The sequence below is a fragment of the Tympanuchus pallidicinctus genome, unplaced genomic scaffold, assembly GCF_026119805.1.
Source record: "Tympanuchus pallidicinctus isolate F22 unplaced genomic scaffold, pur_lepc_1.0 scaffold1, whole genome shotgun sequence".
In the NCBI taxonomy this organism is placed as follows: Eukaryota; Metazoa; Chordata; class Aves; order Galliformes; family Phasianidae; genus Tympanuchus; species Tympanuchus pallidicinctus.
This window is the reverse complement of record NW_026294618.1, coordinates 76,330,678-76,353,521: the sequence shown is the minus strand read 5'-3', so window position 1 is coordinate 76,353,521 and position 22,844 is coordinate 76,330,678. Positions and strand designations below refer to the sequence as shown.

The window sequence follows — 22,844 nt, the reverse complement described above, 5'->3', positions numbered from 1 at the left end:
ATTATCCTTTTTTACCCTCTCAGGAGAAATATCTTTACTTGCTACATGACTTCATTTTAATAACTTGCTTGCGGGGGTGCAGGAGAGAAAACTACAGACTTGAAGTAGGTTCTTTTCACTAACCTGATATTTATCTGGATCTCCACATTCAATAAATGGTAGCTCTGTGCTTACAGGTTTACTCCGAATAGTTGTAAATATCAAATCATTTAAAATCTGGATAAGCCAATTCACACCTGGATCAAGAAATCCAGAGAACAAAACAAAACATATGAGAGGTTTATGTAAGATCTCAGAGCCTTCTCATTACATGGCTTAATTCAGCATAATAGACAATAATAGTCATCAAATTACAGATTGAAATAAATTAAAGCTCTCAAATGACTATAAACAAATTAATGCTTTCTGTCAACAAGATCCTCAACAGCTTCTTAACTGTGACCTTCTTGGCTCACTTACAAATGATATGTGGAAAGCATCAGGAGTAGAATTGACACAACAATATGTTGCGTATTTTTAATATATCATAAAACAATCAGTGACAGACAATAAAGGCAGCTTTCCTGTCATTTACAGAGAAACACTTGGAAAGTGTCCAAGTAGGAGTAGGAAGGAACGAACAAGGAGTTTCATTCATCTGTCAGAATTTTCTGCCCCTCTCCCTGCACTGAGTAGAGGATGAAAAAGAGCCATCTATTCAGCATTACCAGCAGCACTTGTCCCACGCTGTGCCTGTTGCTTTCTCCACAAAATGACTGCCAGAAGAAGGGCTAGAGGAGCTGCAGCCCACCAGACACCTGCATCTTTCCCATTGGAACCCATCTTGCAGTGAAGACCTACCATGCATGATGGGCTGGGTGCCAGACCTGCTGGAGCAGCACACTTTCCTCCCTGCTCCATGCCCTCCTGCAGCTGCTTTGTGTTGCCCTCAGGTTTTCCAGAACTCTATGGATGCCCCAATGACAGCTGATGGGACAGACTGAGGGAACGGTGTGTTCACCACAGACCACAGCATCCTCCAAAGGCCTTGCGGAGATGCACTTGCAGGGCTTCCCACTGAGGCCATGGAGCTGTGGCTGCAGAGAGCTGCCTCAGCCTCCTGTGTGTCACCAGTCCCCCATGAATGCAGCTGACAGAGGCACTAGCACACACACAGGATGCAAACAGCTTTAACCTCACGCTTTCAGCTTTAACCTCAACTTCAGAAAGTTATTCCCAGAAAGCAGGTCTTCCACCCTGTGTTACATGAAGTGGCTCAGGATTGTGTCATACAATAATGCGTATGCAATTTGTACACATCATACAGTGCTTTGTAATACATCTACATATATAGAAACCGTAAGGTATTTGGTGTTGTATAAATAAAAGACATTTAATTATGCATGAGATTTATCCCAATCTCCTGTTTACACAAAAAACAGAGTTGAAATCATTAAGAGTCATTAAACCCATGTCTTCAGCTGCCCACTATAAGCTGAATGCGCACAAAAGCTGATTTTATTTTAACAAAAATCTACAACTGATAAACCTAAAATGCCTGGCCTCTAAATCCCCTCTTGGCTTCTCAACCATCCTCAGCCCCACCTCACAAATGTGTCTCTCTGCATCAGTCTGAGTTTTCCTCCCCACTGCACACACGAGATCTTGGGGAAATGCTACATATAGCAAAACTTTATTGTAACTTATCCTTCATAATCCTCAGTAAGTAAAAGGAATGAGGACAACATTAAAGTTTTGAAGGGCCATCAAACATATTCATAATCATCTAAAAATTATGTATGACCATAGAGTTTGGCCTGACATGGAAAATATCTGTGAAGCTGGCAGAGGAAGCCAGCCATCAGACCTCAGATGCAGGCAGTACTACAACTCCACATCTGCCAAACTCTATGAGAAATCAAAGCCAAGCTCTGCCTATAGCCTATCTTTATAAGTTCCAGCCAAACCCTGGACACAAAGCCAACAGAATCAAAGTCAAAAACAAAGATGTGTATTTCACTTGCTGTGTCACCTCCCTCCTTTTGTACTTTTGTGTGCCCTTTCCTTCTCTTGGCTCAATGTTCTGTATCACAGCTAGCATATATTTACTACAAACACCACAGCTTACTTCTTCAGTGCCTAAACGCACGACAGTTTATTTTCAGATCAGAACTAAGCAAAATAAAACCATAGGAACTGACCATGCTCTTCACTTTGCTGCGTGAGATTTTGGCTAAGGACTTTCCTATTAGAGCTCAATGTGAGCACATCAGCTGTGTTAGTGCATTGAATTCCTCCTCTGGACCCATGCTCTCTCAGCAGCCCCTAGCTTCTGCTACTTGCGTCTCAAAGTAGAAACATAGGCTTAGAAAGAGCTTCCTTCGTTATCAAAACCCGGCCCTTCTTTGTAAGTAAACGTGCCATACAAGGCACAACACTGATCAAAATCAGTTAGCTGGTAGGTTGGTTGGTTGTAGAGTGGTTTTTTTTACCCTCACCACTTCTATTGCACCTTTCTTCCTTTCTTCTGACCTCTGACTACAAGATTTTTAATGCCAGTATGCTATAATATAATAATATAATATATATGTAATAACATATAGAATAATATATTATAACATAATATATATATATCACAATGCAATCACAAAGCAAAATAGAATAATGATAGTAAATACAATGCCAAGAAAATTATTATTATCTTACAAGTACAGATGCTGCACACTGCCACATCCTACTCCTTGCGAGTCTAATGCGTAAAACTTCATTGCTTCTGCACATTACACTACATTATATTAGTAATATTCTTTTCAGAATGCAATTTATCACACTGGCAGAGGTATCTTGCTCCACTGATAAATAAAAACTATAGTCTTTACTCTCACAAAATAGTTTGATTGCTAAAACATTTCATCCTTTCAGAAGCATACATCATGCTAAAAACCAGTGGAACAGATCACATAATTAAATATAGCAGGGAAAAAACCTGCTGCCTCTGCTTGTAACAGAAATGCCCATAATCCTCACACAACATAAAACCATAATTAATTTGTTATTTTCCTTCTTACTGTGTCAGCTAATTAGTTACTGTACCATAGACAACAGAAAGTAATTTATAATGTATTCACCGCATTTGGGGTAAGACACCAGCACCATATCATCTCTTCTGGCTTCCAGGTTCTCCAGGGCTTGGAATGTCTCTGTGCTGCACACTGTGACTGGATAAGGAGTCCCCTGGTAGGAGAACAGCATGTCCTTCAGGGTAAACCCTTCAGACTTTGCCAGTGCTTTATTTAGTTCATCTACAAAAGCTTTATTCTCCTCAGCCATGGTTACCAACTTCTGCTGGGACATGAAACTACTGGTCTAATGCCATTAAGTGCCTTTAAATATACATTTTTAAGGGGCGGACCAGAAATTGTTGGTGATATTTCCACATCTCCCCTTCCCCACACCTAAAAAAAAAAAAACCCAAAACAAACAAACCTAAGAATTTGATCATTTCTTTCCCTTCTCCCTTCTCACCTTTCTGAAAATGAAAACAGGGTTGATGTTGCCTATCCATAATTGGCTAAGGAGAAATTACTTCAGGAACAAATCCCAGTGAGAACAAGTAGAGCAAGTAATACTAGTGAGCTCAGCCACCAGAGAATACTGAATTGGGAAAGAATTGCTCTGTAAGAAAACGCAGCAAGATATTAAATTCAATCTTACATAACATTAATACGAAAAAAAGCCTCAGAAAAAAAATGTGCCTAATAAAAATTTAAGAATTTAAAAAAGAGAGATTTTGGCAATAAACTCAACCTCAGATAAGAGAAACAGGTAACAAGTAACAAAAAACAATGAAATCAAAACCATAGAACAGAAAGAACAATACAGAGAAGGAAGCGGTGCTACCATTTTGGTTTCAAAATATCACTGTAGCTACCCACTGCCTTTAAATGTATTTTTTATGTTAAAAAGGACAATTAAACACTGAGCTATGGCGTAGTGCAGGCTTTTCCAACACACTCATTAAAAAAGGACTCATTAAAAAATGACCCTTGTCCCTTTTTAATGATTGGCAGTCTTATATATCTGCCACGATTTTCCCTGCTGGGACATGCAGAGGGGCACAGGGCTGGTTCAGGAGGGGCAGAGCAGCTCCTCCGTTGGGCTGAGCAGCACGAGAGTTGAACTGAAGAAAATTAATTTCCTTTTGCAACATTACCCATATAGTCGACCAATGGAAGCCACTTGGTATAATTCGTTTTCAATTTCAGCAAAATACTGTTTCTCACAGCACCCTATTGGACAAAATGGGGAGGACACACCTAGACTAAAGTGTAACGTGATGAGTGAACAACTGGCTAATAGGTTGGCTCAAAGGATTGTAATAATCAGGATACATTGGGCTGACAGGCAGTCATTGGTGGGCTTCCTTAAGGCTTCTTTTTAGGGGCAGTTCTCTTCAGTGATTTGGATAAAGGACTTGAAGGTATACTAAGGAAGTTTGAAGATGACACCAAACTGGGGCAGAGAGGCCTTGCAAAGAGGTCTTGACAGAGGAGTAGACTGCTGACTTGTATTCAGCTTGTCACGAACCACAGGACCTTTAACAAGAGCAAGTGCAGAGTTCTACACCTCGGATGGGACAACCTTGGATCTATGGACAAGTTGGGGGATGAGAGTTTGGAGAGCAGTCCCACAGAAAGGGATGAGGGGGGAGGTTCTGGTTGGTGACGAGCAGAATAGGAGTCAGCAGTGTGCTCTATCAGCCCCAAAGGGCCAACTGCACCCTGCAGTGTACCAGCACAGCACTGCCACCAGGCGAGGAAAGGGCGTATCTTGTCCTGTTCTGCACCCTGAGGCCTCACCTCCAGCACTGAGGGCTGTTTTAGGTGCCACGCTGCAAGACATAAACCTAGTAGAGTGTCCAAAAGGAACGCCACATAGATGGTGAAGGGTCTGGAGCAGAAGATGTCTGAGGAGCAGCTGAGGCTCCTGGGTTTGTTCAGTCCAGAGCAGAGGAGCTGAGGGGAGGCCCGATGGCGGCTGCAGCTCCTCACAGGGAGCGCAGGGCAGCGCTGAGCTCTGCTCTGTGTGACAGCGACAGGGCTGAGGGAACGGCATGGAGCTGCGTCAGGGGAGGGGCGGCTGGGAGTCGGGGACAGGATCTGCACCAGAGGGCGGTGGGCACGGAACGGGATGCGCAGGGCTGCGGCCCCGAGTGTCAGAGTACAAGCAGTGTTTGGACAACGCTCTCGAACACGGCGTTTAGATTTGGTGCCATGCTGTGTTAAGACAGGGATTGGACTCCACGGTCCTTGTGGGCCCCTTCTGACTGAGGCCGTTCAAACACACCGCTGCCACGCCGCCTAGCTCACTTACCACCCGTCCAGGCGCAGGCGGCAGCAGCCGATGCGGAGGTACCGCAGCCTCATGCGGCGGGGCGGGCTGACTGCGCGTGCGCAGCCTGTACATGCGCTACCGGAAGCGCGGCCCGGGGGCTGCGGCGGCCATGAGGAGGCGGCTGGTGGCGGGGCTGGTGGCGTTGGAGGTGGCCGGGCTGGGCGGCGCGCTGCTGCTCTACCGCGCCATGGACCGCAGCCGAGGTGCGGCGGGGCGGCCGGGCGGGGTGCCACAGGAGCCGGGGATTGCGCTGCACCACGGCCGCGTTTATTCTGCACGAGTTTGGGTTTTTGGCGGCAAAGATCAGCGCAAGTTACCTGATGCCGGAACGGGGTCTTGTGCTTTGTCGTAGTTGAGGGGAAGTAGCCGTCAGATGAGGCAGGATTCGATAAATCCTGTTTCAGGCATCTGCTCTGCAGCCCCTGGAGGGATCCTCAGGTTCACCGCTCGGTCTCACAGGCGTTGTGATTTGACGTTTTCCAGATGAGAGCAGACCCAGCTGGCAAGTGCAGAGGGCAGCCAGGGTCAGCTTCCAATGACGTAATGTCAGTCCCCGAAGCCTCTCATGCTTCTGATTCACTGCTTAGGGAACACACAAGTAACCCGTGCACCAGCTTAGTTATACAAAGAAGCTCCATCTGTGCTGCAGCCGCCTCGTTTTGCACTTGGGGCCCTGCAAGACTCAGCAGTGCTGTAACAGGCCTGCGCCCCTGCAGATGGCAGCCAGCCCTGCCACCCTAGGGTCAGCACGATCCCAAAGGCACCTGCTGCAGGGGCTGTGAGGCACCAGCTCCCCGTTTCAGCAGGAGAGTCATTTTAGACCCACTTCCAATGGAACACCACCTACCCCTTTCTGTACTGTATCTTCGTTCTGACACGCCCTTGTAGAAGTTCTTCACTTGTAGTTCTGCATGGTGTAGTGAGCTCAGGCATTGGCTTGCTGTGCTCAGAGTAAGGCTTTCATCACTTTGCACTAACAGTAGCGCTTAGAAGTTCGACAGACTGCTGCAAATCATTACAACAGCATTAAACTATCATTTCATGATTTTCTGTTGGTTCAGTCAAGCTGCCTAAAGGATTCATTGAACACCGAGGCTGTGTCAGGAAACAGTTTCCTAATAAGTCCTTCAAAAGTCAGTCTGCTGTGCTTCATTCAGCTTTGTTTGAGTGTGCAGCTTGTAATGCAGTTACCACTAGTGTGAGGAAGCTCAGAAAACACTCATCTGAGCTGCACACAGGAGGAGCCTCAATATGTTTCTGATATGATTTAAAAAAATGTGGATCACAGTATTCAACAACCTGTAACAAAGAGCTAGGACAAACTTATGTAAAAGTAATAAGAAAAATAGAGTATTTAATTATTTCTCTTAAAATATCATAAGTAACTATGACTTATCTTTCTTGTCAGACTTCAGATACACAATGCAGAAGAGGTTTCCATCAATTCTGGAAGGTAGGTTTGTCTTTGCTGGCTTTGGAAAGATGGCTGAAGCTTCTCTTGCATCTTACATATAAAACAGATTGTATCATTGCTTAAAACTACACCAGGAGAGATTGCAGAAGTGTTTGTTGTTACATGTAAGTGTGTCTGAAGTGCTGGATGGAGACCTCAGAACTGCAGGGCTCTGTGACCAAACAGACTAACCATAAAATCACTAAGTTACAGCTAACAGATTTTCCTGTTTTTCAGTTTATTACAAATCCAATGAGTGGTCTGGAATTCACGGCATAAGGGAGAATGACCAAATGGCATGGTTAAGCAGCAAGAATTAAAGTAAGACAGGCTGATAAAGAGAATAATTATTTTGCCGTAGTTATTGTAAAAATGCCTACATTATGATGCCCAGCTCATCTTTTTGATTTCTTGCCTCTGTTCTTCTTTTTCAGCCCTGTATGCCTGAACTGTTTTTTCCTTTTGATGATGCTTTTCACATCCCTATTGTGAAGCCACCTGTCACGCTCTACTTCCCACTTGATTTGCTTGATATCTGGAAAGAGGAAAGATGGAAGATAAGAAGTCAGCAGCTGATGGACATCATATGGAATACAGATAAATCATGTAGAAGTTGAGACTTGACTAATTTATTTATAAACATTAATAAAATGCAAACTGCTTTTTTTGACACCAGAGAACTGTTTTCTTCACAATACACACCCTACTATCTCAGAATCTTGGGGTTTAAGACCGCTCTTAACATTGATTTTCTTTTCTTTTTTTTAAATGCCACATGCTCTCCTGTACAAGTATGCAGTACATTTTTATTTTTTTCAGGTGACATCAGAAAGGCTTGTAAAGGCCCTACAAAGGACTGACTATTCAAAGAAATACACATTTAATTCATCAGTGTTATTTCTGACAAATTACTTTTGCTTCATCAATATCATGAGGAAGCATTTCCAGTAGGTAGGTAAAGATAGCCATGCTATCTTCCCTTCACAAGGATCCATGATACTCTTGATGAGAGCAAAATTCATATGAAAGCTCGACAGATGGCACACCGTCAATTTTTATTTACAGTGTGAAAGGAGAAAAAAAAGCCACCTCTTTTCTGAAGCCTCATCAAGTCCAATTGTTACAATTAATATTAGCATTGCACATCTTTTAACTGAAAAATACTACATCATCTTTTAATTACATTGAGCTACTTTCCCTCCTGTGTTCTTGCTAACCTTATTTGTACCACACTTAAGAGTATATCACAAAACTTCAAGTACAGAATCTAAAGAGAAAGAAGCAGAAGAGCACTACAACTACCTGCTCTCCATAGCATGTACTTACTTGCATTGTCTCTGTTAGCCATGGCATTCATTCCAATATTGTCAAACTTGGACCCAGCATTTTCATCCAGCAGATAGCCAATCTTTAAAAAACAGAAATTTTCTTATTTTACTACAAAGAAGCATGTAAAATGCTTGAACTTTTTTTTCTTTTCCTGGGCACTGATCTAACTTACCTCTTCAGCAGCTGCCAGTATTTTGGCATCTTTGAGTTTTCTCTTCTTTCCTTGGCTGGATCCTTCAAACAAGAAGTACGATTCTTATGAGACAGAAATTCAAATTCACAGTAACACTACTACAGAGGTGTTATAAATAGTTTTGTTGGTTCTGTTTGTTTGTTTTGTTTTTCAAATTTAATAAGATCACCTAAAATAATCTGTTAGAAAACTTTATTCACCACCTCCCCTAAAAAGAGGGGGGGGAAAAGTTTTCCAGCAGAAGCTAAATAGGATAAATCTACACAGTGTGTATTAGTAGCAAATGCAAACCCACAAGCTACTCTGCTAGTACAACTCCATTCTTCAAATACACTTCCTTTGATCCCCAGCCCTTCAAGAGCAGATCATCATTCTGAATTAGGCCACACTGCTTAGAGGACAAGGCTAAAACCAATTCCTTTTCTTCTATGGTTTATTGAAATCTGAATCATGATCCACAAATCTACTGTGCTGGACTCTTCTTGTTACAATTTTTCCTGTTTGTATTAGGCCTTCTCAAATTGAAATACTTCCTTACCTTCACATGATCCCATAAAATTCATATCTTTCTTTCTCTTGGTCTTTTTACTGATAGACTTCAATTGATTGTCGCTGTTAAGGTCTGACAGAAAAAAATAATAAATGAGTTCCTCATTCCCACACCTTCTGCATGTACTTAAAGCACACTATACAAATATCTATTTAGACATAAATCTATCTCAATGATCTGAATCTTCAAAGTTTAAAACGCAGTGGACACAACTGAACCTTGATTTCTTAAAGCCATAAAATTAAGAACTGCTCGGTGATGTGCCTTTATGCTTTTTTTCACAAAGCACCAAATATTAATGAGGTGAGAAAATAAGATATTTAACATATGAAGGCTAGGACATTATGTAAACTTTGATTGTCTGCTTAAGTATGATGAAATAACAGTCTTATTAAAGATTCATGTATTAATAGCTGTATGAGTAATTTATCTGCTCAATCTTCAATCATAGTCCTGTGACCTTAAGTTATTATTTGAAATACTCCATTAATTTGTGCTTTGCCAGCTACAGAAAGTACATTCTGAGTAACCCATGCTTTTCAGTTCAAAAGACAATAAAGGCATAAAGGTGCAACAATCAATTACTGTTACAGAGGTAATAAAAATAGAGGTGCACAGCTGCATTGGAAGAGTAAGCTGTTATTTGCAAGCCAGTAATGTAGAAAGTTACCTCATCTAAAAATTAACATTAACTAACCTAAAGAAATAAAAATGTTAGGAACAGATTTTTTTTCCTCTGAAATCTTTTCATATGCTTGTGTACTGTAGCCATTACAAAGCTGCTTTTGTTCTGCCAATGCTTTTAGCATCAAAACACGTGTTGTATGCAAGCTGTTGAACTTCATGTATAACTCCCGTTTTCATCTCATGGACTGTGCAGAAAATGTTGCTTTTCTGAATTATTGATCGACAAGAGAAACATTTCTTCACTTAAAATCCAAACCTTACGCCCAGATAACCAAATATTAATTTAAATATGTAATTGCAAATTAAATAACCTATTTTAAAAGATTTTTCTTTTTGTTTTTGTTGTTGTTTTTATATTAAATGTTACTTCACCTGGGCTGTTATCATCATCAGACACATCCATAAATACGCCTCCTTCCTCATTCATATCCTCTTCAAAATCATCTTCCTCCATGCTTCCTAAGGAGACTTCCTCATCATCCAGGTCACTGAACTCATCTTCATCATCAGAATCCTCCCAGTCAGCACCGGATTCCTCACTTCTGCTTTTCTTACTTCCGTTGCTTTTCTTTTTTATATTACTAAAAAAATACATAACAGGTTTAACACATCATATGGTAGAATACAGTTTGCCAGATAACATCCATCTACCTGTGAACAATATGGTAGAAAAGTAAAACATCACAGCAAATTCTGTAAATACATTAATAATAAATATAATAAAAGTATTATGCACGCAGGTATGGAACTCAGTTAAAAACTCAGTAATGTTAAGAAGTTTTGGAGACAATCCTATTCTAAAATAAACTGAGTCTTTCCAGGTGTCTTTGCTCCTTATCAGAAAGTCTTTTCCATAAAAACCACATAGTATGTTTGATCTCTGTATTAGAACCTCTTCTTTTTTTCCACTGAAAGTAAATGCAGCTCTTTAGATGCTAGATGCTTAGTTGTTGTTTTAAGTCTCCTCTTATTTTTCACTCCCACCCACCTGGCTCACAGAAACATTTCAGTAAGAGTTTAAACTTTAATTCTTATTTCAATTTTTAAAAAGAATATTCTATGCTGATTTTAAGGGTATACTGAAGATACTTTAACTAAAAGAAGAGGTTAATCAATCACTAATTAACTGCTTACTTCCTGAAAACTGAGCTCTGTGATTCTGGACCCCAGTTTATTCCCTGAGTTAGGTCCAGTTACAACCAGTCCTAACAGCAGCAGCACAACTATGCCTCATTTTGTTTCCTTCTGTACATGGTAATTCCCAAACAGAAACCAGAGACAATGAAAACCAAGTAGGATTACACCTTGTTTACCGGGTTACTGCATTGTACAGATAAAATACTACAGGTCTCATGCTCCAAGCAAAGGTCCTGTAAGCACCATTGAATCACAATGCTCCATTCTGAGGGATGCAGAAAAGCAGCACTACCCAGCATTTAACTGCCACTGCCTTTTTTCTTTTTTTGCTGCAAAAATGATAAGCTGAAAGATGAAAGAACTGATTTGAAGTCTTACCCCGCAAAATCAAGGTCATCCTGGCTAACCCCAGCGGCACTATCATCAGCTTCAAATGCATCTGGGGAAAAAAATACTTTTTACTACAAAGTGCCAAACAAAAATTATGAAGTTATTGCAAAATATTAAATATTGTTTTCCTGAACAACTTATATGATCTGCATCAACAGCAGCGGGACCTGATATTAAACGGTTCATACTCCCACAGAAAAATCATCCACAAAACAGTTACTTTAAAATAACTGGAATTTTTCTGAAGAAAAATAAATAAAACACAATGAAAACAGATAGATAGATCTCTAAATAATAATGACAGTTTTCTTTTTCCAGAATATAATTTTTGATCGGCATCAGACAACATCCAAGTCAGACAAAAACTCTATTAGGATACTGCAAATGAATGTCCTGACAGCTGATCTGTTGGCTAATTTCCAGGTTAGAAGTTTGCCAAGGCCCCAACTGAACAACTCATCTCATGAGAGATGTTAGGAATGATGACAGAATCTCTAAGGAAGGTTTAAAAAGATCAGGCAGTAAAAAAAGAACAGGCTACAAGAAAATGTTATTTCATTCTCAGGCTACACTTGGAAATGAACAAAGAAGCAGCAACAGATCTGTGCCAGTTTGTTTACACTCAAACACCCAAAATTTCCTACTTGAGCTAAACAAGCTGTATTGTTAAATACAGTAGCATAGAACAGGAATTGAAAAGTCAATTTTCTTCCACTTTCACATTCATGTACCAGATTATTTTATACAAAAAGGATACATTAATAATTTGTAAAAGCAGGAAATACCAGGATAGTTTCTACAAGGAAAAATGCAACTTTACCCAATGCTCTTTCAAACTCATCATCATCCACATCTTCTACACTTTCTTCATCCTCCTGGCGCCTGTGTTTCTCTCTTGTTTTATCAAACTTTGTATAAAATCTGAAACAGCATATTACTTTCAGGCACAAAGCTACAGGTAATTCTTTATAAGATTTAAAAAAAAAAAAAAAAAAGTAAAAAAACAACCCAGCAGATGGATTCAACTGTGTATTTTTCCAATTGAAAAGAGTAAATTAACTATTTCAAACACATCCCAGAACAGAGATTCGTATTTGCTTTCTTTTTTGAGCTGTAAGTCACTACTGTAAGATTAAAACAATACAATTCCACAGAGGTGCTAGAAATCATTTTGAACATAGTGAATTTATAAAAGGGCAAAAGGAAGATGTGTAGATCTGGAAAGTGTCAATTAAGTTCAACTTAGAATCATAGAATGGCTCAGGTTGGAAAAGGCCTTAAAGATCACCAAGTCCAACCACAACCTAACCATACTACCCTGAATCTAACAACCCTCCACTAAATCATGTCCCTGAGCACCACAGCCAAATGGTTTTTAAACACATCCAGGGATGGTGACTCCACCACCTCCCTGGGGAGCCTATTCCAGTGCTTAACAACCCTTTCTGTAAAGAAGTTTTTCCTGATATCCAACCTAAACTTACCCTGGCACGACTTGAGGCCATTTCCCCTCATCCTGTCACCTGTCACCAGTGAGAAGAGACCAACCCCATCCTCACTGCAATCACCTTTCAGATATTTGAAATGCACAATAAGGCCTCCCCTCAGCTTCCTCTTCCCCAGACCGAAAAAAACCCCACAATCTACCAACTAAGTTATATTAATTCTACCTCTGATACTTAAGAATTACAACCCATGAGCCATTCATTATCACCCAGAGTTTAGGTGTATTTATCATAACAATATTATTATTTGATGTATAGTTTCCAAGCACTGACTGCTTTCATTCATGATATTCTTTCCTTTTGATAAATTCTGAAATTATGTTCTAAGGAAACTGTCATCACAAGTCATTCAAATTAATTAAAACTTGCAAGCACATGGAACACTAGCAAATACTTATTAGATGTAACTTTTTTTTTGAAGGCATTGCATTAAAGAACTCTTAAAATGAATGTTCATAAATATTTCATTACCTGTGAAAAAATAATTCATCCACTGGGATTTTGCTTTCATCTCTGGCAAGGAATTCCTTACTATTGACTGCAAAAGCCAAAAAGAACTGATTTTACTTCAAGTTGAAATGACTGTTATTCTTCTCAGTGGTGTCACAAGTGGTTAAACAGCAGCACAGACAGAAGCACTGTGCTCAGTGCTGTCTGTTGCATAAAGTGAATTCATCACAAACTTCAAATCAACAGTTCTTTGGATATACTGATAACTAGCTGTGAGCAAGGCCCCTTGGAAAAACTCAGCCAGGTCCTAATTTACATGCCAACAAGTGAGGTTTTGCAGTCACCTACCCCAGGGATACTTTTTGTTTCGTTTTATTTTAATTCTTATTTATAAAAAAAAAAGTAGGAAATAATGTAAGCCAGCTCTCATTCACTGGAACAGCAGAACTGCTACTGCCCAGCAGCCCTGGCAGTAAGAAGCAATGCAGCTGAAATGACAGCCATGTACCAGAAGCCAATCAAGCATGCTGAAGAATGGATCCAGCCCTACTCTACCACCATTTCTGAGGAAACAGGGCAAAGTATGACATCTGCAGCACCAGATCAATTAGGGTATCAACGATTGGCCCTGTGAAGAAGCTTTCCCTCTCGTGTCTTTCACTTTCCTCCCTCTCCTCAGAAGAACGTGCTACTGCTTATCTCAGTGGACATACATGGTAATATTTCCTAAGTGACAAAGGTTCGTTTCTGAAAAGGGATCAGCATACAAAACAACTGTTCAAATGAATAGTAGAAGGTATCAGAGGATTTGCAACCTCAGTTCTTCATGCCTCAGCAGTGCCTACCTATAATATATAAATCCTATTTTGGACATTTCACTTGTAAAATACTTTATTTCCTCAACTTGTGTTAAGTGTTCAGTTTGTTCCTTCAAATAACAATAAACTAAAGAATGCAATAACAAATTACATCCTCAAATGCATTCTAGATAAGAATTATTTAAGCTTTCATGGCCAGAAAAACATACATCACTAAGGGCATAACAGTTAATCTGTATTAATAAAGCTCCTGCTTAACACATCAGATCTAAAGTTACAGGAAGTACACCTGTGGGAATGTTAGGGGCTTCACCACAGATTACGGTACCTCTTCTATGCTCAAGGAACAAGTCTGAAATTTTATCCTGCTTTTAACTGCTGGTTCTTACCATCAAACCTTGCCCATAATCACTGTAAAGACTGGGGCAAAACCCAGCTTTTTTCTGTAGGCAGGTAGTTACCTACCAAAGGAAGAACAGAAGAGATGCTGAACACCAATCCTAAAAGCCACAGCTGTGGCACTGTTTGAAGTAATCCACATAATCTAAGGAAAGAGCTTAGTACGATTTACATTGTTACATAAATCCATTTTCCAAGATTGTAAGTCACTTTTCAATTATATTAAGCAGAATTAATGGGATCATATGATAGTTTGGAAACAAATTCATTAACTGCATACTACTACTGCATTAACTAGTAATAGAGCAGCTTACATTTAAAGATTTTTATATAACTCTAGGTACATTTTTAGAAATCTCATAGAGCAAAAAAAACTACGATGCCAGACATTAAAATGGCATATATTTGAGCAGGAAACTTACTATTTTGTAAACATAGTATCTCTAAAATTAATAGCCTAACAAATTGCTCTTCTAAATAAAATTGAAATTAGCCAGAAGAAACGCTAAGGCTGTTTATGTTTTTTAGCAGCATTTTTGCCCCCAAGGTGTCACACTGCCAGCTACAAGCCAATCTGTAACAATGTTCTAAACTTTTTACACAAGACTGCAAAATTTACTCTCTACCCAGCGAATTTATCACCTTGTATGAGATGCTGGAAAAAAAAAAAAGGTAATTTAGCATGAGAAAATACAGAAAATACATGCAGGCGATAGCAGAAATAGCACAGTAGACAAAAAGGCAAGCTGTTTTCAGGCACTCTGTACTATGCTGTTATACATTTTCTAATGGCAAGGAGAAAGTGTAAGGTTGATGATGCACTGCCTAATAAAAAGGAATTGCTATGAGAAAATAATTGACAACTAGAGGGAAAATACAAGGAGAAAAGGTATTGAAAAGATTTGTTGACTAAAGCTAAGCAGTGGTACAGCAGAAGATAAACTGTTTTTCTACTCAAATAGACAGTGACTGAGACAACAGAAACAGCATAGAACAGAGGATGGATGTTCACAACCATCAGCCAAGACTTTTTTCTTTTTTAACTTCAAAAGAACAGTTTCTCAATCATAATGTTAAAAGAAAGGAGGCCAGCCTACCTGCCAGATTTCGTATATCTGTCATGAACTGCTTCTTCTTCCGCTGCATTACCACACTGCTGGTGTTCTCTGTAGCAGAACATAAATCAGAAACACTACTTTAGTAAAAAAGTTCTACTTTATTAGAACTTATACAAAGCTGAGAGGAATGGCTGCCATCCAGAGGGATCCTGACAGGCTGTAAAACATGCTGTTCAGCAAAGAGAACTGCAGGAAGTTCTGCAACTGGGGAGATACTACCCCAGAAATTAATATATATGTAGGGGGTCACCCAGCTGGAAAGCAACTTGGCAGAAAAGGCCCTGAGAGACAGCAGGTTGACCAGGAACCAGCAATGCGCCCTTGCCTCAAAGACAATCAATATTAACTGCATTAGGAAGAGTGTTACAACATGCCAAGGCAAGGGATCCTCTCCCTCTGTTCAGTCCTGGTGAAGTTATGCCTGAAGGGCTGTGCCCAGTTCTGGGCCCCCGGTACAAGAGATGTGCATTCTACAGAGAGCCCAGGAAAGGGCCTTAAAAATGAAAGGATGAGAGCATCTCTCCTGTGAAGAAGGGCCACGAGAAATGGGATTATTTAGCCTGGAACAGACTTAAGGGAGAATCTCATCAATGTGCACAAATATCTGAAGGGAATGTACAAAGAAGATAAAGTCAGGTTATTTTCAGAAGGGTCCGGGGAAAAGGTGAGGAAATGGGGTTTGTACTCATCTGAACATCAGGAAGCACTTTTTACTGTGAGATTGGCTGAGTACTGGCACAGGCTGTCCATAGAGGCTGTGCATTCTCCCTCTGTAAATGTCATCTTCAAAAGCCACCTGGATATGGTCGTGGGCAGCCTGCTTAAGCAGGGGAGTTGGACTAAATGATCTCCACAGATGCATTCCAACCTTGATTATTCTGTGCTCAGTCATTACACTCCCCTACATTTATTCCTGCTACCTTGGCAGTTATTGAAACTCTGATAAAGAGGCAACACTATGTGGCTAGCAGCTGGTTCTAAATTACAGATATCTTTCACACAGCCCTGCAGACTGATGTCACTCCTCTGGTGCACCATGTGCCCTCCAAATATTTGACAAGCGTAGGTCGTTAACAATCTGAGAGTTTCACCATCAACAATCAAAATCAAATGCAAAGAAGTTCACCTTTGCCTTTGTGGAGTTTGGGATTTCTGTACACAAAGCGATCCAAGAATCTCATTAATGTGAAATCTTGCAAAGGGTCACCGGAGTACTGAATGTGATTTCCCTGAAATAAGAAAATGTTTATGATCTTCATTTTCAAAAGACAGCAACATATAGTTAGAGGCTCAAATGGTCCATCAAACAACAATAAAGATTTGGGGATATCTCATCATTTAAGCCTGACAAGTTAACCCGCTCCTTCATGCTTTTACTCTTGGAATCTCACTGTTTTCTTCAAAAAGCACCTCCCTCACTTCATTTCAGTGATGAACTGCCTTGCCATGCACTGTGCTAAAAGAGAAACATTTTTATTGACAGCGATTCATTTGCAACTACATTTGCAACTACTAAGTTAATAGTCAGTGCAACTTGAATACCAAATATGTAAAAGAAAGTAAAAATTCTAAGTAGGCACTTGTGCATGATATCATCACAGTATTTTAAGAAGTAAAAGTTGTGTTCCAAAAACAGAGCCCTCTCACATCAGAAATAAAACACTTTATGCAGACAGACCAAAATCTAAAACAAGTCTAAGGATCACATAATATGCACTTTTCAACCCAGTTATTTCCTTCTGTGAACAGTCTCATTTAGATAAAGCACTAATTCAGTGAAAAGCTTTGTCTTTGAGTGCATGTTACTCACAGTGTTGCAGAACTTCTAGCAACCTGCAGAGTGCAATAAGGCTTTATGCTGTTTTTAATGGCAAAAGATAGCTAATAAAAATCACAGCTAGACAGGTAAAAATACTTACTTCTAGAATTGTTTTTGCAAAGAGAGCCACAGACGGATGAAAATGTTCAGAAAGCTGAAAAACAAAAACATTTCTTCATTTCTACTTCAAAAATAAATGCCATCGTTTTTCATGTTGCCATAGGCTTCTGACAACACTGTATTTGAAGACCACTCTGCAATTCACCAAACAACACACAAGCATGTACTGGGGCTCTGCTCCAGAACAACTAAAGAATGTCAAGTTCTAATTTTTTGTTAGCATTAACCAAAAGTATCCACGACTATAGTTTTATTTAACTAAACACCAAAAGGCTTCATTAATGAAAGCAAAGATTCAAAAGTCTAAAAAAGATCATACATCAATCTCCACTACAAAATTACTATTCCTACTCTGGAATAACACCATCAAACACAGCACATACAGCCTTAGAGCTGAGCAGTGTGACCTTTAACTTTTTGTCATGTGACTGAGGTAACCACTCCAGAAATAACAAAATTAATTTTCTTTTCTTTATACAAGGACCACACTAAGAAACACAGTATGCACTAGCAGGAGGATGCTTTACCTTCTTCAGTTCCCAAAGGCTTGTACTTTCAGCACCACAGTATAAAGGACTTCGGTGCAAAGGATCATAGGAGACCCCATTCTTTTTCCCTGGGGGACAGTAGAGATAGAAGAAGACTATTACATTTCCTCAAAAAAAACTCAGGAGAGTATTATCTTCATTTCACCGTGGCAGTAATGCTGTTCATCATTCTTTGCTAGACAGACCACAGATTCATCCAGTAGCAGACAGAGATTAAATCCAGAAGCCCACAGTATGACCAGGTGAGTTCCTACTTGCTTTCAGGAAAGCCCTTGAAAACTCCTTCTCTGTTCCAGAAGGGAAATACTGTCCTCTTGTACACAGCATTGGTCAGACCACACCTTGAATACTATGATCAGTTTTGGGACCCTCACTATCAAGATACTGAGTTGCTCATGAGTTTGCAGAGAAGAGCAACGCAGCAGATGAAGGGACCAGAAAATAAGAGTTACAAGGAGTGGCTGAGGGAACTTGGGCTGTTGAGTCTGGAGAACAAGAGATTGAATGGAGACCTCAACACTGCCTGAAAGGAGTGTGCAGGTAGGAGGATGTTGGTTTCTTTTCTCAGGTGAAAAGCGATGGCACATGAGGAAATGGCCTTGCATTGTGTCAGAGGTTTGAATTGGACATCAGAAATAATTTCTTCAGAGGGTGGTCATGTGCTGAAATGGGCTGCCCAGATGTGGTACAGGCCCCATCCCTGGAGGTATTTAAGAGACATGTGGATGTGGCACTACAGTATACAGTTTAGTGATGGGACTTGGTGGGTCAGATGGATGGCTTGAACTTGATGACCTTGAACATCTTTTCCAGACTGATAATTCTATGACTCTGTGAAAAGGCCATCAGGAAAGAGCAAAGCTAGAAGCAGGCTCAGAGCTAGATAAGTTGGTTGTTCTATCAATGCTCAACTGAATATGCACCTACACACATCCTGACAATGGCTACGTTACTCTGAATGTCTTTCAAGTTGGAAGAAAAAAAATCCAGTTTGTTTATGACTTGGGCACAAACACACTAACCTGTTAGAGAAAACAGCTAAAAGATGAATACAGTCTCTTCACTATTGCTGAGCTAACAGAAAGAGGAAAAAAAATGATTCTGATTGCTTTGAATCAAACTTCAATTTGAAAAACTAAAATTATGTTCTAATTAATTTTACCAGTCTTGATCAGTATGCCACTGTTACTGAATGTTAGGACTTGAATGCATTACATTTTCTTGCTAATTTACCTCCCATATTCTCATGATGCACCCATGAGGCTGCTGAACTCAGATGATTAGTTTTAGCAGAATTTTCTGTTGCGCTCCTCTCTTCCCTCTCTACTTTGTCTGCATCCACAAATGTTTCTTCACTCTCTTCAACCTCTTCTTGATCCTTAAAGCACTCTTCTTCATCAGACTCCTAAATAATACAGAAAATGTTTGTGAACAGCTTTTCTTTTTCAGTTTTATTACAATTTGTTAGAAAAATCCACATACTTCTGAAGAATCAGCATGTTTAGACAACATATATTTTTGGCCACAATACAAGACTACAATTGAACTTTGCAGTCATACAGTTATACAGTCGTCAGTGCAAAAGTCCGTCCTCATTTGATGAAAGAAAATAATATATTATTTAAATACTGCCTGGTTATACTTCAGAGACTGCATAAAGAAAAAGGCCATGTTCTGACAAAACTTTTTGGACTGGAGCATTTATCTGCTTACTTACACAGCATTTAGCAAAAGAACTTCCTCCATGAATGAAGGCTGTAGGACCTGCTAGGAATGCAGACAACATCTTTGCAGATTTTTAATGCAGCTGTAATTGTTGAAGTACTTTTTGCCACATAAAAATCAGATATTAACAAAATCTCTTAAGAATTCCATTTTACAGGACAGTCCTTTCCAGATACGAAGAATTATTCACAAAGAGAAATAGGTTAGGGAAAGGTGAACATCTCTCTTAGCCCTACGGAATAAAGTAGTCATACCACGTGATCCTGTAACTGGACCCTCAGGCCTGGTTTTACTTTCAGAAGCTCAGACAGAAGGTACAGGGTTCCACAAATGAAGGGTGGTGTCTGTCCAGTAGTGACCTGAAGCAACCTCTTCACGAAGGCCTTCACTCGCCGCAACACCACGTCTGCCTTCAGAGATTTATAGACAAGGTTAAGAAACATGGATGGCTTTGAGCAGGCTGCTAAACCAGGATCCAGAAGCTTCCTGTAGAAAACAAAGGAGAATTAATCAAAAACTACTATCCACATTTTTCAGACAGGTATCCAGAGGTACAGTCACAGCTTGTTCTCCAGTAGAACAAACCATTATGAACAATGTTGAAAATGTCAACAGCTTTGTAATATCTGCAAGTCCATAACAAACTATTAACATTAAAAAAAAAACCCTGTATCAGTAAATGAAATAAATATAAATATATATACATATATTTAAAACTGAGTTCAACACAGAAGTTTAAAAATTGAGGACATACAAGTGAGAAACTAATCTGACCTATTCAGATAACCGAAAAAGTAGAAAGAAAATGGTTGGCAACTGTCAGGCTTCACAATCAGGCCAGATAACCTGTGTCAGCAAGTCCACTTTCTATTCACTTTTTTTCTGACACTATGTGGTACAGAAGGCCTCAAAATGCATTGCATGGTCTTGGGGAACCCGAGCTCCCTTTATAAAATCAGTATCAACTAACCAGAAGCCTGTACGGAACCTACCAAGTGTCTAAATAATCACCTAGGATCAAAAAGGAGATTCTTTTAGAACACGAGTTTTCCCAACCCAACAAATTAAGTCACCTAAGGATCATGTAGACATAGGGCTTTCCTCCCTTACGAAAAACAGACAACAGGATTTTAGGCTATTACACCACTAAAACACACTGTCTGTAAAAGTGATTTCAGAATAAGTAATTATCAAATAGTATTAAAACGTATCTGGAGTTAAAACCAGAAAACAGTGCAAAGGCACGTTCTCACAGCCGCCCACTGTCCTCTTATCCCCATGTTAAGTTAAAAAAAAAAAAATTATGTATGTTATTTTCTAGCCCATAGTAAACATCAGAAATGTTTATTCAGTGGGACACAAAGTTTGCAAAATCTTAATGGCAGTTAAGCTTTCACCAAATATCCAAACGTGTCACTTACTTATACAGCGCTGCGTAGTACCTATCGGATACAGTCTGCTGGGAGTCCATAACCTGGAACAGCAACATCAAGGCCTGGACACTGGTACTGAAGTTCACAAGGTGCAGAACTTTAAACAAGGTGTTCATCTGTTCTTTCACTTTCTCATCACCAACCTCAGCGTAAGGGTAAGCTCTGTTTACCCCGCTAAGAAGAGCGCTGAGCATTTTGGATTCAACATCTTTTTTCTTAATGCAGTTCCGAAAAAAACAGAAATACAAAGATATCAGCTTGTTGGCCAATGGAGTTTCTTCATGACTGAGGACTATCTGATTTAAAAAGCACATGGCATAATACTGAGTCTTTGCACTGATGTTTGTGCGGTACAAAAGTCTCTCCACCTCACTACACACCACTCCTTTCATATTTGGATGCTTGTGAAGTAAAGTCTCTAGAAGGTAAGAGGCTTTGGTGGCTATTTTGTTCTGAGGGTCTCCAAGTTTATTTACCAGCTGAACAAGCAGAAATTTCTCCTGTTCAGGTTTGTTGCAGAGAAGCTCGTGGGCAGCTGCCAGCGCTCGGGTTTTTGTTGCCGTCAGGGAATCATGGCTCAGTATTTCCAAGGTCTGCACAAACTCTGCCACCTGCAGCTTCAGCTGGTGCTCAAAGTACCACAGTATCAGCCGTCTGTCCCTTGAATCTCTGTTGCCACTCGACATTTTCTCTATGTTGTTAAATGGGCGCTGTGAGAAAGACCACAGCTTGCGAGTATCCGGTAAGAGATCTGAAAGGAGAAGCTCTCTGAAAGTATCCAGAGCCATGAGGCTCTGTTGCCTGCTGCCCTTCTTCTTTACGAGGTTCACCAAGTTCTCAACAAAGTGGAGACTGTGGACAGCGCTGTCCTGAATGAGGAGGGTCATGGCTGCCATCCTGTCAGCGAGGGTGCCCGACGACACAACGGTTTTCATCCACGCCGACGAGGCTCCCTTCTGATACTCCGTCTTGTTCTTGTACAGCTCAGTCTCGTGCTGGTACAGCTTTTGGGCCAAGGCCTTGTACTGGGACAGGAGGGCTGGATCCTGTGGCTCAGCAGAAGTCTCACCGGTGTACTCCAGGTCGTACCACTTGCCGCCAGGTTTGACCAGTATCACCTCCCTAGCATGAAATGTGAAGTCCTCTTCCAGCCTCTCCTTCTGTACTGACTGCTGCTGGCGTGCTAGCTTCTTCTTGCTGTCTTTTCTACCACTCACTTGCTCTTCGGCTTTTTTTTCCTTTCTCCCTTCTGATGAAGAAGAAATTGTTTCTTTCTTGCTTCTCTCCTTGCTTTTCTCCTTCTTGCTTTTCTCTTTCTTTGGGGTCTTCTCTTTCTCTTTGCTGCCCTTTTTCTTCTCCTCCTCCTCTTCCTCCTCCTCCTCACCCAGGCAGCTCTTCGCATACTTGCCAAGCCCCAAAGAGCCGATGAAGGCCTCCAGCTCCCCCTCCTTCAGATCGTCGATGGCACCTTTCTTGCCGCCGTCCACCATCTCCTCCGCCTCGTCCACGGCGCACAGCATGAGGAAGTCTTGCTGCGGGCGGCAGCGAGGCGGTTACACGCGGCTTGCACGCGGGCCCACGCGCTCTCTCTCCCTCTCCCTCCCGCCTCCCCTCACCTTGGTGCCGCCGAGGCGGAGCACCTCGTCCAGCGTGAACCCATCGGGACCTCCACCGCCGCCGTCGTCGTCGTCATCATCTTCATCCAGTTCGTAGCCGTCCGCCTCCTCCGGCCGCCGCCTCACGCCCCAGTCCCCCAGCGCCGCCATGGCAGCCCGCAGGAAGGCGGCTCGGCGACGC

General features: G+C 40.8%; 2 protein-coding genes and 1 long non-coding RNA gene across 8 annotated transcripts in view; 1 reads left to right on the top strand and 2 right to left on the bottom strand.

Moving 5' to 3' along the window:
• The window catches only part of SULT6B1 (sulfotransferase family 6B member 1), a 12,194-nt gene extending 5,263 nt beyond the window's left edge, over positions 1-6,931 (bottom strand). For 2 of the 6 annotated variants that reach the window (XM_052699846.1, XM_052699865.1), the window contains exons 1-2: positions 4,839-5,342; positions 124-236 (exon numbers count right to left, since the gene is read on the bottom strand). In XM_052699846.1, the coding sequence (XP_052555806.1) occupies positions 124-236; positions 4,839-5,094 (369 nt within the window). In that variant the 5' untranslated portion in view covers positions 5,095-5,342. The other 4 variants (XM_052699873.1, XM_052699882.1, XM_052699890.1 and 1 more) reach the window with 4 other exon arrangements.
• On the top strand, positions 5,459-7,494 carry LOC128088961 (uncharacterized). Its single transcript, XR_008210425.1, has 4 exons — positions 5,459-5,576; positions 6,782-6,826; positions 7,064-7,147; positions 7,261-7,494. It is a non-coding gene; the product is annotated as an uncharacterized LOC128088961 (long non-coding RNA).
• On the bottom strand, positions 7,046-22,844 carry CEBPZ (CCAAT enhancer binding protein zeta). The gene is made up of 16 exons (XM_052699786.1): positions 22,664-22,844; positions 21,036-22,579; positions 19,869-20,100; positions 19,123-19,294; positions 17,869-17,957; positions 17,322-17,375; positions 16,529-16,631; positions 15,382-15,450; positions 13,089-13,155; positions 11,933-12,033; positions 11,101-11,161; positions 9,958-10,166; positions 8,887-8,970; positions 8,328-8,389; positions 8,153-8,234; positions 7,046-7,361 (listed from the first exon to the last, which is right to left on the bottom strand). Exons 1-16 carry the CDS (start codon positions 22,811-22,813, stop codon positions 7,222-7,224), a joined length of 3,219 nt encoding a protein of 1,072 aa, XP_052555746.1. The 5' UTR covers positions 22,814-22,844; the 3' UTR covers positions 7,046-7,221.

Coding starts and splice junctions, on each gene's coding strand:
- CEBPZ (XM_052699786.1), bottom strand. CDS start 22,813: ATGGCGGCGCTGGGGGACTGGGGCGTGAGGCGGCGGCCGGAGGAGGCG. Junction 17,958..19,122: donor GCATCATGAGAATATGGGAG/GTAAATTAGCAA, acceptor ACTGTCCCCCAG/GGAAAAAGAATGGGGTCTCC. Junction 8,390..8,886: donor TTTTATGGGATCATGTGAAG/GTAAGGAAGTAT, acceptor TCTTGTTTGAAG/GATCCAGCCAAGGAAAGAAG.